Here is a 15,020-nt window from a genome sequence, read left to right on the forward strand (position 1 = left end):
AGTATTTTATTGTGTTATTATGTTATTTATGCAGCATGCCAATAAAGGTTTCTGTTTCTGATAACCCTAGAAATGACATGTCCATTTTCTGCAGTGCCCTCTTTGCCTGCCGATGTGGCCTGGCTTAGATCTAGCAACATATCCTTCAATTTTTTACAACTTTACCCCAGTGATTTTACTGTATATGTTTCAAAATACAACCAGTGACAGCAACACAACTGTGTCAAATTTCAGTTTATTTGTATTGAGAAAGATGGCAAAAGAAATGGTGCTCTGAACTACACGTGTCTCATCATTTGCTGGCAGCAGGCAATTAGCAGTCCTGGCTGAATTTTAGGCCTAGAATAGTTAAATAAAACTAATAACTATGCAAATATTCAAAGTGTCCATAAGATGTAAAAGCAGCTTTCAATTATGGGTCAATTTTGCTCTCATGTTCATGATTAGCAAACAAAATTAAATTTGACACGTCATAAAAGGCAAAATGTAAAATTATCAGGACGGTCATTAAATTATCATTAGCAGCTTCGGCAATAAAATATATCTTGTACAAAGAACATTGCACTTTGACAAAGCACAAGCAGCAGCTTTTGTTACCATTATTTACACAGTGTCCGTATAACATAGCAAGACCAATAAATATATACAAAACCACAGTACAAACATAACAGCCCTCAGTGAAAGAATGCCAAGTGTTGACTCCTTTGTTCCATACAGTCACCTGGGATGCTTAATTAGGAGTCCTGGAAATGTGCCATTACATAAAAATAAAGTTTAGAAAATATCAGTTCAACAGTTTAGCTGAGTATGTTGTATTATTTAAAAACTCTCCACTGCACAAGGAATGGTAATGGTAACACACAGGTAAGCTTCAACACCATGTTATGTTGCTGCTGAGAGAATGTCGAACCCTATTTAATTCAGTCAATACTGTGCTTTAATTCATAATCTTCTGCTTGATCCCTTAGTATGGCAATGTCTAAAATATTTATTTGAGAATACAATGCAATAGCTGTGCTACCCAGTGAGTTCCAAAGGTAGTTCTCGACCACATAAGATCTCCCACTGCCTAGCAAGCAGAGAGATTAGTTTCTCACGGCTTTCTGGACTTGGGATAAAGACACACCACAAGACCTCCCGGCTGCTGTTGCCCTCCTGGGTAACCTGCCCTTTGGGGAAGCTGAGAACGTTGCCAAAGTGGTCTAGGGTGAGGTTTTGCATGAGGTCTTGATTCTGAATATCATCAAAGACAAATGTGAGCGCCTGAGGATATGTCTGATAGCCCATGAGCACTCGATCTAAATCACGGATCCTTCTTCCGTCTGTTAGTTGGTATTTGTCTTTCTTTGGTGGTTCCTTAGCAAATTCTGGAAGTGGATAGCTGATGTAATCCTCATTGAACAGGAACAAATCTGAGCTGGTTAAGATCAATGTTTTAGGTTGAAGTGACCTATTGGATTGAGCAGTCCCTTCTGCAGCAGTCACTTGAAAAGCCAACACATAAAGGAGTATATTTAGAGACTGGAAGTTAACCACACTGTCCATCTTCTCTGCTACGAGATAAGCAAGGTCCCCAATTTCTTCTTCATTGGGATAGATAAACTTCACTCTGCTAGAGTGAATCAGTTCATAATTTTCCATTTTTCCTGCAAACATAAATATATATGACTTACACTTTGCACTTGTGTTTAAATGTTTTCCACAGCAAAACAACTAAAGAAATCAGGTGTAGGCATACATATGCTTACCTGAAAGGTTAAAAGCAAGATTTCAAATTAAAATGTGATGTGATCAAAGCCTCTGCCAAAGGCCAGAACAGACAGTGCACAAAATTTGACCTTTAAACCAGAGGCAGGTGATACTTTGGCTTTTTCTTTAAAATTTAATGTTTTATTTATTTCAGCAACTCACTCATCAAACACCAATTTAATTCATCCTTGCTCAACTTCATGCATAGAGGACAATGCAAACATTTCTGTTCAATACAGCTTGCAATAGTCTTTAATTTACTCAACTCTTTGGGGATGCTTTTTAAAAATGGGTATTTATTATGAGCTATTTTAACACTTAATCTGCATACTACCTTAGGCAATGCAGCATACAAGGAAATTTGTAAATATTTAAATAAATAAATGAAATTTGGGAAGTACATCAGGTTTATAAACAATATCTGACCCAAAGGTGATCTAATTGTCTTCATTTGAACTTTTGAATTAGGTTCTCCCCAGGCCATGTCAGATATAATAACTTATACACCATATTTGTTCACACAAACTATTACCATACTGAAAATGTTCTTATTTTTGGAAGAACTTAACTGCTGACTTTAAAAATGATGACTGGCCAGACTTTTCAACTTCCTGTTTCATTTACCCAGAAAAAGATGAAAAAATGCCAGTGTTACTACAATTCGCATTTCTTGTGGCATGATTTACATCTAACTTCCACCTTTCTTCTGGTAGCCCAGAAACAAAATGCAGGGCCATCTGAAATCACACGGTGTGGAGGTGATGGTATTGTAATACTTCATGCTGCAGATAGAGGGAATTTCACCCAAAATATGCTTGGTATACAGAAAAGCAATTTATTAGAAGGTTAGTCTAGAAGTCTTCCAATTTCATCCATAACTCTTTCCACATAGAGTGGTACCTCGACTTATGAACTTAATCCATTTTGGAATGACGTTCGTACGTCGAAAAGTTCGTAAGTTGAAGTACCATTTCCCATTGAAATGCATGGGGAATTAATCCGTTCCAGCATTTCAAAAGGCAAGCCTTTCTCCCTGCCTTTTTGCCTTCGGAGCTCTCAAAGGGCTTTCTGCCCGATATCGGAGGAAGCCCTTTGAGAGCTCTGAAGGTGCCGATCATGGCGGCAGGGACCCCCAGGGAGGTCCCCCATGGTGGCAGGCAAGCCCTGGGAGACCTCCCTGGGGGTCCCCGCCACCGCAATCGGCACCTTTGGAGCAATCAAATGGTTTTCCCCCCAACATCGGAGCAAGCCCTTTGAGAGCTCTGAAGCCAAAAAGGCAGGGAGAAAGGGTGGGAAATTCGAATTTCCAGCCCTTTCTCCCTGCCTTTTTGCAGGGAGCCATTTACGAACGGCTTCGTTGGCAAAAAAATGGCACTGACTTGTGAAGGGAGTCTCGACCTCATTTGTAGGTCGAGCTCCATTCGCAAGTCGATGCCATTTTTTGCCAACAAAGCCGTTCGTAAATCAAAAAGTTCGTATCTAGGGATGTTTGTAAGTCAAGGGTTGACTGTACAGACAGCTGAGGCAGCTCGCCTCCATTTCTTTATTTCTTCTCCATTCTGACTTTCTTTCCAGTACAGAGTAGGTGGCGGAAGCAGAAGTGGAGGGGAGGGGAGAATCCCAGGCACGGAGGTGCCTCCAGATCCCACTCCGGATCTGCCACCAGTCGAGCCCAACCACACCATTGTTTATAGCTCGGCCGTTAGGAACATGGCCAGCCTGCCACAGCCAGTGCCAGCTGCTCTGGATCCTGGCCCGCCACCTGTTGGGACACTAGTACCGCAGCTGCAGCTGCCTCCTCAGGTTTGGCTGCCGGGAGTAGCGATCTGGCGACTTATGGTTCACATGCCCACAGAGAAGACTCTGCGTGTCAACTGTGGCATGCATGCCAGAGGTCCGCCATTGCTGGCCTACACACTCTCCTCAGCACCAGCTTACATCATTTGCATAAGGCTTGTAACTGTCTCTGCAAACAGAGACAAGCTATCATCAGTTTCACTCGTGACTGCAGGCAGACGTATGGTGTGAGGCAGTTTCATATCACACGGTTTTCTCCTCGGCTTACTTCTTTGTAAAAGATGACCCTCAATTTTTACTCTTAGAGATTTTAGGAAAAAGTATAGTCTTTTACACGGAAAAATACGATAAATATCCAGAATTTGTGGGAGCGGGCCAGAATTGTTATTAACAATAGCATCTATAAATCAAATTCATAATATTTGCATTGATACTAATAATACATTAATTGGTCCCAATATGTAAAAAAATATTTTTTTACTCATTTTACCTGTATTTTTCTTTCCAAATTCAGAATAGAAGTCCTTATCAACTGGTTCTGGTGAAGGTGTTCTTGCCAGTAGTGACAGCACTGCCATAAGGTGCTGGATAAAGGCATGAGTACTGTAACTATCTCTGGTTAGGCAAGTTAATATATGTTCTGCTGAACGACCTGAAAAGGAGACAGTGAGAAGGACCTTGGAGGCATTGTAGATCACAAGCTGAATATGAGCCAACAATGTGATGTGGCTACAAAAAAGGCAAATGCTATTTTGGGCTGCATTAACGAAGTACAGTCTTCAAATCCCACGAGGCACTGGTTAAGCCTCATCTTGAGTACTGTGTCCAGTTCTGGACGCTGCACTTCAAGGATGCCAACAAATTGGAACAAGTTCAGAGGAGGGCAACAAGGATGATCAGGGGGCTGGAAACCAAGCCCTATAAGGAAAGACTAAAAGAATTGGGCATGTTTAGCCTTGAGAAAAGAAGACTGAGGAGAGATATGATAGCACTTTTCAACTATCTGAAAGGCTGTCACACAGAAGAGGGGCAAGATCAGTTCTCAATCACCACTGAGACACACAACAATGGGCTGAAATTACAGGAAGCCAGATTTTAGTTGAATATCAGGAAAAACTTCCTACTGTATTTTTCGCTCCATAAGACACACCTCTCCTTAAGATGCACCAAATTTTTAGGAGAAGAAAACAGGAAAAAATAATCTGTTTTCTTCTCCTAAAAATTGGTGAGCCTTATGGAGAGGTCCATCTTATGGAACACACCCTAGGACCCTTTGGAGGCTCACCCTGCCCCCCCGGCCCAGCGGGGGGGGCAAGGTGAGCCTCCAAAGGGTCCTAGGGTGTGTTCTAGGACCCTTTAGAGACTCACCCTGCCCCCCCAGGGGTCAGAGGGGGCGAAATCACCAGCTTCTGGGACTCTTCTGAAGCTTGCCAAGCCTCAAAAGACTCCCAGAACCTGGCGATTTCGCCCGCGCTGGCCCCGTGGGGGGTGGGGGGAGCGTCGCAAGGGTCCTGGAAGGCTCACCCGGACCCTTGCAACACTCCCCCCCACGGGGCCAGCGGGGACAAAATTGCTGCCTTCGCTCCATAAGACGCACAGACTCCCCCCCCCACATTTTGTGGGGGGAAGTGCGTCTTATGGAGCAAAAAATACGGTAACTGTTAGAGCAGTATGGTAATGGAACCAATTACCTTGAGAGGTGGTGAGTGCTCTAACACTGGAGGCATTCAAGAGAAATTTAGACAACTACCTGGCAGACCTTCTTTGATTTGTTTTCCTGCACTGAGCAGAGGGGTTGGACATGATGGCCTTATAGGCCCCTTCCAACTTAATGATTCTGTGATTCTATACATAATGAGAATATTTTGATAAAGAAAAAAGAACTGGCAAGAAATGTATAGTACAAAATGTTACTAAGGACCAAAACCAATATTTATTCTATTTAAAGCAGAGGAAAGGTAATGAATAGTCTTGTTTGTCACAACTCCCAAGTTTTACTGGTTGAAATCCAGTAGTAAGTTACAACTACAGTGGTGCCTCGCTTGACGAGGATAATCCGTTCCAGCGAAATCGCTGTAGAGCGAAATCGTCGTGAAGCGAGGAAAAAACCCATTGAAATGGAAGGAAAACCGGTTCAATGCGTTCCAATGGGTGAAAAACCTCAGCGTCCAGCGAATTTCCTCCATAGGGCGGCCATTTTCTGATCCCTGTTAAGCAAAAAATCCATCCTAGAAACAGCAGGGAGACATTTTGCACAGCGGGTGGCCATTTTGAAACCCGACGATCAGCTGTTTTTAGATCGTCGTAATGCGAAGAATCGGTTCCCGAAGCAGGGAACCGATCATCGTCAAATGGAAATTGCCCTTTGAAACATCGTTTTGCGATCGCAATAGCAATCGCAAAAACATTGTCGTGAAGCAATTTTGTCATTTAATGAGGTAATCGTAAAGCGGGGCACCACTGTACATTAGTTTGATTGAATCAGTGTGGATTTGGTCAGCCAACATGAATGCAAGTTCCATTGATACAGTGGGCCTACTCTAGTTTCAACTTATTACTTCATGTAATCCATTGATTCATGAGTTTATTCTAGGAAGAAGAAACACTGGATTTAGTTCTATAACCAAACCAGAATTGAATTTCATTGTTTTATTTCTACTCAATACTTCTCAACTTGCTGGGCAGATTTCTGATCTCAAATGTACCTGGACTTCAGAATTTCAAAGCAGTATTTTATTAATTTCTAGTTGGTATTATTTGTGTGCTTTTGTCATTGTTTATAAGTAGGTCGCAAAACATAAAAACAAACAAAAATAGAAGACACAATATTATGACTATAGTCATAATATTACAGGAAGTCATATAGTAAAAACAGTTTAAGCCCAAGAATCTAGAGATGTACTGGGAAGAAATTTCCATCACTCTTAAGTAGAAATTCTATGCAGATGCATCATGCATTTCAAACTATGCTGGTGGGGGCTGAGGATCGGAACAGTTATATCAGTAACTATGCTTAACAACTGTCATGCATACAGTATATGTTTTGTTAATAAATAGGTGTGGCTATCAGGCTGAACATGGATTAGAGCAGTGGTTCTCAAACTTGTATTCCCAAATATTCTTGGACTGCAGCTATCAGAAATCCTGGCCAGCACAGCAAGTGGTGAAGGCTTCTGGGAACTGCAGTCCAAGAAGATCTGGGGACCCCAGTTTGAGAACCGCTAGATTGGAGGATATTAGATACAGAAACATAATTCCAACGCTAAATAAAAATATTTATAAAACACTATCTAGGTGATATCAGCAAAAAAGAAGAAAAAGAAAGCAAGCATGATCCAACATCTGATGTTAAGAGGGACTGGAGATAGTAACACCTGTTCACTCACCAGCAAGTCGAAAATACTGATCAAAAAGTCCAATATTTACTGAGTGCAGATCATTTAATTTTAGAACCAAGCAGGAAGAGAGGTGAAAAGAAGTCAGTTCATAGTCCAAGACACCATCGTTCCAAAAACCTATTGAATGGAGAATATACAAAATTCATATACAATATTTTTCTTCAACAAACCAATCTGAGGCTTTGTTTCAACTCTCCAAAGAATCACTATTCACCATCATTTTCTATACAAGTAACTTTAACTGAAAGAAACTCCTACTAATGACTCCCCAAATGTAGATTTCTAGGTGTAACATGGTTCAGTACTTGATGGATGGATGCATCTGCAATGGGAGAGATGGCAGACAAAGAGGAAAACATAACCTCCTTCCAACACTCCATTTCACTTTTTCCTAATTTATTCCTGCCCTTGACAGCCAGCTGGGATGGAAGAGGGAATGAATCCATAGTGTCTTGGGGAAACACCTTTTTAAAACAAATTCTAAAACCCCTCAAAACATACAACCTTTTTATCTCTTCTGCACCCACTAACATTTTTTGCACTCCCATGAAAATCACAGTGTAGAGAGCTTTGTGGCGGGGCCCTTCATGGATACTATCAAGGGAGGTAGGGGTGCAGACAAAGGGGCAGGAGAAGCTCCAGCCCTTCTGTTCTGATTATAAACACCTTTACCAAATCCTCCTTGCAAACGTTATTAGAAGCCAAGAATCCACTCTATTCCGTCTTACCTAACTGGTTCTCATTAAAATGAGTCATGGAATCATCCAACAGGAAGTAAATAGCTTTAGTTGAAAGTAGAACACAAGCAGTCACTTCCATATCAGGAGCTTTATAAAATAGAACAGATGACCACATGAGATGTCTCAGCTCCTCGTTTTCCACCTACAATATTGAAATGCAATTAGTCTATAATTTTAAGCACCATCTTGGATGCAGTTTCTTCCTCCCATTCACCTGCATCCCTGTCCCCTGAAGCTATAGTCTCCACATGCCAATTTCTTACATAAGATAGGAGGGTTCCTATTTTTACGCTTCAGTGAACCTCAGTGTCACATCTATGTATCATCAGAATAATTACGAAGAATATACAACTGCTGAGAGCTCTTTTTAGCTCTTGGGAATATCATATGTTTATTCTCAACAGTGACATTTTTGCTGTTGCCTAACTAGTTCTTTTAAATTCTGGCTTATAAAAATCAATCTAATGAAACATCAATGACAGTAAAATCAGCAATTATGAAGGTGATCTCCAGTCCACCAGTAAAACTTGTAAGATGGCATTAAAAGAGAAAAATATATTTTGAACCTAACTTGCCTATGAAAGTTCATGCCAGAGTAATTTTTTTAACCTTCAAAATACCGTCTTGTGACTTTTGCTGCCAAAAAAATGAACATGGCTACTTTTCAGAAATGTCTTTTACTTCGTACTATAACATACCTCAGCAATGCTTCTGTGGAAGAACTCCATAATGGATTTTCCCCTTAGCCCAGCCACATCCTGGAGAGTTGAAGAGACTGGAAGGTGCACAGGTATCTGGTTCTCCTCTGTAATTTTTTGCATCAGAAATTCAGATGGATACAGAGATGAGAAAGGCAAATGAGGCTTGCAAAGGCTAGAAAAGAGACAAGTGTACATAGTCAGAAGCAAACACAAGTGAAACACAAGTGCAAGTCTCACAACAAATAGGCAGCATCCACCTTTCATCAGAATGTGGTTAACTCACTTTTGTAGGACAGCCTGACTTTACATATGTCTGTGGAAGAATTACGTCATCCTAAGTCTCATGACTCGTAAGTTCTCCCCCAAAACTAAGCTTTCCTTGTAACACTGCACAGCATGTTGTAAGCCACAAGGGTCAAAGACATAAAGCTGGAAACAGATAAACAATCTACTAGTTGCTCCATTCTCAGTTCACCAAAAGTCCCCATCACCAACAACAATCACTCAGTATCACTGGATATTTGGACAACTTTGCTTCAAAATGTATATCCTCACCTTGCTTTTTGCCCATGCCTTTTGGAGTCAATGAGAGAATTTCTTATTGGCTCTGCTCTGCTGGAAGCTTTGAAAATAATGATCGTTTTGATGTCTTGCAGAAGTGTCCTCAAAAGATTATAGACCCGTAGAAAATGGAATTTCTCATGAGGTAGGACAAAGACTGCTGTGACAAACCTATAGCCAATGAGCAACTGAAGCACATGCCCATCTGAAAATGAACCTTCTTGTGGTAGAGAATGACAGGCAGGGTGCAAAAGAACTGAAGCCAGTGGAATCCTGCTCAGCTTAAATATGCTCCTTGCGTTCTCAGCATCTATATGTTTTCCTGGTAGTACGTTAAAATCAACTTGAACGATATGTAGGTGCTGGGGTGTTAGAAATATCCAACATGGATGAAACATACATTGATTTTCCCCCGACTTATGAAATGCTGAATAAAGTGCAGAGCAACCAACATGTTTAGAACATGGTGTGCTACCACTGGCCAGGTCCAGCTGACATGTAACTTTGTTAGCATCAGTTTTGTTATGGCAGAAAAGATAGACAGGAAAGCACCCTTTTATCTCTGTATTTTCAGATGAAATGTGGTAAAATCCCATCAGCTGGTAAACAAATTCTTGCAAACTTGCTTTGCCACAGTACAACATAGAACTTGCTAAAGCAGGCCTGCAGCATTGAGGGCAAGACCTATGTAAACAGGAATAGAAATCCTGTAGATTCTGAGAGTCTGAGACAACAAACAAGCAGGTGTCACCATTATTCACTCTTAGGGTCAAACAGATTTCTGGTATCAAGAAGCCAAATTCTGTAAGGTCAGAATATGGAAAGCACAGTGCTAGCTTCAAGGCAGAAAGAATATGCTGGCAGTTTCCTTTGGAATCGTGAGGAATTTCAAACACAGCTACCACACTGCTGGCCAGAACCAAACAAGAAGCAAACTGCCGGAGTCCTTTATGAGCCTGGATACAAAAACTCCACAGGACTTTGACTATATCATCTTGTTCTGTTTTTGTGCTATTGGAAGCTATTGGTACAATGTCCAACCCAGGGGTGAACTCAAACACGTGGTCCCCTTCATGAAGTCCCATTTCAAAATAGCCGTCTTCTGTATCTGCAACTCGGGAGTCGCTCACAAAGTTTACAGTATTTTGAGTCTCTGTTGAAAACGGGGGTGCACTTTCCATAGCTTCTGAAATCAATGCAGAGAGATGCTGCAGAAACTCCTGATTTGTGGCAGTGTATGAGATACAAGTGAAAGGCAGGATAACAGTGTTAAGGTGGTTACGCAAGGCATCAGGTTCTACATCTGAATGGTCCAGGCTTCAAAAACAAAGAAAAAAGGAAACTACATTAATCCAATTTAAAAACCATGATCCCTAATTTATAATCTCATTCTGATGTCAAATAGAATACTTAGGGAGGTGACAGCATATGTGATAAAACACTTCACCTGTTTTATAGGGTGGCAAGCCCTCGATCTAAATCCAGCACAGAAGGAAGACATGTTTAAACTCATGGGATTCATTCAGAGGTTCATGTCAGTTACGTGTGTTTCCTCCTCTAGCAGCCACCCACTCAAGAGGCAAGAGAGGGAGGAGTCGGGACAGGGAATCCAGGGCAGTGGGGCCATAAGTGGAACTGGCATGAACCAGCAGTCTGTGCCGATCTCTACTTATAAAGTGGGTATCAAAATTTAAAAAACAAAATTAAAAAAGTCTTACCCCATTTGATGGGCATTTTCATGTTCCTTAGACATGTCCAATAGTGAAGCAGGTACCTTAAAAGAGGAGTGTCAGTGATAAGTCACACTGGGGTCGATCCTTTACAGTGATATATATACAGTGGTCTTAAAGTGATATATAATGGTCAAGGGCAAAGTCCAATTGCGAAAGACTGCTCAGGCTACAGCTACCACACAGAGGCAGGGAAGGAAATGCTTATGCTCCTGCCCTTACATGATCATTTCAGAAAACAGGTTTTTGATCTATATGCTTAATAAGCACCACTTGGTTATCCAGAATTAGTCAATGCTTGTCCTGAATTATAATCCTTGGCTTCTGTGTTTTGGTTCTTCCTTTGGTACACAACTGTTAGGAGATGCCTACTTGATTTTTCTATACCATATTTTTTCAATTTTTCCTATCAGTATCATTATCATTATTATTATTATTATTGAGTTAGGGACAAGGGATATGGGATTAAACAGGGGTTATAAATCAACATGAACATTTTACAATATTGATTCTTATCTATTACTGGTACATTTCAAAGATACATATGTTTCCAGTGTAGCTAATTTATAATATATATTCTTAATCTAAATTGATTTTAGGCTTTTCTTAGGCTTTCAATTATCAAATATTAATTTACATTTTATTTCTAAGCCAATCATAAAATTCATGCCAACAATCTTCATGATTTGTCTTTCTTGTTGAGTCTAACCATTATGATAGTTTATCCATTTCCGCTGTATCCAGGATTTTTGCTATTAACTCATCTTGAGATGGATTCTCCAGGTATTTCCAATGTTAAGCAAAAAGAATTCTTGCAGCTGTCAAGATATGTATAACTATATATATTTCCATTAGGTCTATTGAATCCGGGATTATATTTAAAAGAAAAAATTCAGGAGTTACAGTTATCGAAATCTTTAAAACCTCATGCAAAAACATTTCAACCCCTTTCCAGTACTGTATTTTTGGGCTTTCCCACATGACCACCACATATGACACAAAGAACCTTCTTTTTGTTTACATCTCCAGCAGAGATTTGAAATTTTAACATCCATTTCGGCTAGTTTTTTGGGAGTTATATACCATCTATAAAACATTTTATATATTTTGTCTTTAAAAGGTACTTGACTTAGTAAGTTTTACATTATTTTTCCATATTTGTTTCCACTGATCCAAATTTATATTGTGCCCAATATTCTGTGCCCACCTTATCATACATTCTTTGACCATCTCCTCCTGGGTATCGAAATCTAATAAAAATTACACAATGCTTTAATATTCTTTAAAGCATTAAAGCACAATTTTTTGCTATCTAGTGACCATGTTTGGACATAATTATAAGTCAGGAAATCATGGCTTACTGAGTATTAACAGCATTAGCTAAGCTACATGATGTACACGCCTGACAGCAATTGGAGCTCTGCTTCTTTCCCAGTAACTTAAAGAAAGAACCAGGGTTTATTCCATGGTTTCTTTTTCTGAATATAAGAAGGAATTATCAGAAAGTGGGAAAGCTAGGGACTAAGACAGGGTCGCCATGGCTCCCTCTGTGTTCCTCACTGTGTCTGAATGTAGCCAGTAAGCTCAATAGAATCCTGGAATCCCTAGGGCTTGGATGTAACAAAAGCATTTGCTTTTTTATTAACATGGTATAGCTTCCACACATCAACCTTGCATCTGTTTCCCCTCTAAAATATGGTGAAAAATTCAGCACAGTAAGAAAATCAGTCAGCAAAGGTAGAGCTGTTTTAATTTCCTCCCCTCACTCACATTACTGTTCAGAAACCACATTCTCCTTTTTACAGGTTTCACCTTCTGGTGGATGATTGACATGGGTATGAACTGAGCCACTCATGATATTGAAAGTATTGTCACAATCTATGCTAAAAGATCTATGTTGAAAGATACCATTACCTGATTCCTGCTTTTTAGATCTGAAATTTCAGAGCATCTTTGGGTAACTGTATGGCTTTTAGGAGTCAAACTACTTGATGAGACATTGCTTGCTAGGGCTGTTTTTCTACAAGTTATTTCTGGAACAGATAGAAAAAGAGTTTGAACAGCACTGATGTAAAGCCAGGCCGACACAATCGGAGACAGAATTACATTTCACACAAGGGGAAATGGAAGGAATATGAAGGATGCAGCAGAATCCTAGATGCTTCCCTAATTAATACTGACAGAGGTGTGGCCTGTATCTGGTGCACAGATCCACATCTTTCACTGAAGCAAATCGAGAAATGGAAACAGGTAAAGGCTGTTTGGAGATCACTCATTCATAGAGTTGCCATACGTTGGAGGTGACTTGATGGCACATAACAACAAGAAAGGCTGGACATGTGGACAAGTGGATCATGTGACAGGTCTAGAATGGAGTACAGATGCTTTCAAATTCACACTTTCGAAGAAATTCATAACAGTCAGTACTAATTAGAGAAGCATGCAGTTTCATATTCCTTCCATTTACCCCTGATACCATCAGCAGTTGTCCCATAGATGGACAGCTATACTCTTAAGGGATGCAAGTGGAGAAATGTGCTCATGGGATAATTCATACGCCTAATAAAGTACATAAGAGATTGTCAGAATGTTCCTAGGGGGTGGGGAACAGAATTCTTTGACAGAACCAATAATCCCTTCCCAAACACCAGTGGGTTGTACTGGCGGCGGCTGAAGGAAGTGGGCATAGTGGTGGCTCCCACTCTGTTTTACCCTTTCACTGCTTTCAAAAGGGAGGGGGGTTGTTGTATCAGTTTCAAAACTGATATTGGTTTTTCTTTCTTTCTCTTTGAACCTATGCCAGGGGGATGAGAGGGCCAGATTTCAGTGGAACTTGGTAGGTTGGGAAAGCAGATTTAACAACACAAGCCTGTGAATTTCTCAGAAAGTAAATCCTAATCCTAATGTACCAGTAAGAGTAACACCCTGGGAGATATATTTGGAATTGCTCTCTGAAATAATATGCATTTCTGAAAATACAGTTGACCTTAAACATTTGTTTTAGATTTGTTGTTGATGTACAACCAAAATACATATTCAGCTTTTTAAATGTTTAAAAATGTATTTTATATGACACACTGGCAATTTGTTCTACATAAGAAGTTTGTGTTGTCTCTATAGTGTTGGGTATGAAGCAAACTTACTATCTGTCAAATTCTGGCAAGCAATGTAAAGTAACAACTGAGGAAGTGGAAGCATTATTTGTACTTTTCTGTTTCCCATAAAAAGGTGCCTCGCTTAACGAGCGCACAATTTAATGACAAATCCGCATAGCGACGCGTTTTTTGCAATCGCATTGTGATGTTTTAATAGGCAAAACATCACATTGTGATGATCGGTAAGCGTTTCGCTTACCAATCTTCGCATTGCGATGTTTTGGGAACAGCTGATTGGCGGTTCCAAAATGGCCGCCCGCAGCGTTTTCGCGCCCTGCCCTCGCTTACCGGGCAGCAAAAATGGTGGCCGGATGGAGGATTCCCCACATAGCAGTGAGTTTTTCCCCAATAGGAACGCATTAAACAGAGTTTAATGCGTTCCTATGGGGTTCCCCCCATAGGATTAACGTCGCTATGCGGGACACCACTGTATCTAAATCTTGGGTTTCTTAATTTTAAACTAATGTCCAACGACAATGCCTATGATTAATATTTTATGGAAACAGATGATGCCATTAAAAAACCCCAGCTGTTTCTGCTTCAACCCCTGAATGTCTAGTAAAAACAAACATGTCTATTTCATAAATTTACAAAAGTATTTTATTTTTTAAAAGCATACAGTGGACCCTCGACCTACGAAGAATGGCCCCACTTACGGACTTACGGACAGCTCCAGCCGCAAAATTTTGGATCGACTTGCTGCCGGAGCTTTGACGTACGGACGAAAAAGGCAGGGAAAAAGGCCGGAAAATTCAAACCATTGGTGGCAAAGAGGCTGCTTCTTTAGCTTTTTTGACCCAACAGTTTGGAAAAGGGAGGCTCAGCCTCCCAGGCTTCCAGCGCCATTGGGGCAGCCCTTCGGGAGAAGCTGCGCAGTGGGGGAGAAAGGCCGAATTGGCTCCTGCCTTTCTTCCCCGTCGCCCAGCTTCTCCTGAAGTGCTGCGCCCGATGGCAATTTCAGCAGCGGCGGCCAGAGCCCTGGCCCGGCAGCACGGGTTAGAGCCCGGGAGGCCTCCTGGCAGTGGTAATCGCGGTGGTGCAGGTAAGGTGCTGCTTTTTGCTTTTTTAAAAACTTTTTTTGGTCTTTTGCAGGGTGGGATTGGGCTGGTGGGGTTATGTTTGTGTTTGTTTTGTTTTTTGCAGCCCCAGGGGCTTTTCAGTGTTTTATTTTTATTTTTTTGGGGGTACT

At 40.8% G+C, this 15,020-nt stretch overlaps 1 protein-coding gene across 3 annotated transcripts in view; it reads right to left on the reverse strand.

Moving 5' to 3' along the window:
* Positions 1-219: 219 nt before the first annotated feature.
* The window catches only part of NISCH (nischarin), a 51,719-nt gene continuing 36,918 nt past the window's right edge, over positions 220-15,020 (reverse strand). For 2 of the 3 annotated variants that reach the window (XM_020796712.3, XM_020796711.3), the window contains 8 exons: positions 12,591-12,709; positions 10,665-10,720; positions 8,941-10,263; positions 8,383-8,557; positions 7,673-7,826; positions 6,933-7,061; positions 4,037-4,198; positions 220-1,646 (listed from right to left, as the gene is read on the reverse strand). In XM_020796712.3, coding sequence (XP_020652371.3) covers positions 1,018-1,646; positions 4,037-4,198; positions 6,933-7,061; positions 7,673-7,826; positions 8,383-8,557; positions 8,941-10,263; positions 10,665-10,720; positions 12,591-12,709 — 2,747 coding nt within the window. In that variant the 3' untranslated portion in view covers positions 220-1,017. Of the gene's footprint in view, positions 1,647-4,036; positions 4,199-6,932; positions 7,062-7,672; positions 7,827-8,382; positions 8,558-8,940; positions 10,264-10,664; positions 10,721-12,590; positions 12,710-15,020 lie in introns of those variants that run through there. The other variant, XR_013541734.1, reaches the window with a different exon arrangement.

Source organism: Pogona vitticeps, chromosome 2 (assembly GCF_051106095.1).
Source record: "Pogona vitticeps strain Pit_001003342236 chromosome 2, PviZW2.1, whole genome shotgun sequence".
NCBI classification, from domain to species: Eukaryota; Metazoa; Chordata; class Lepidosauria; order Squamata; family Agamidae; genus Pogona; species Pogona vitticeps.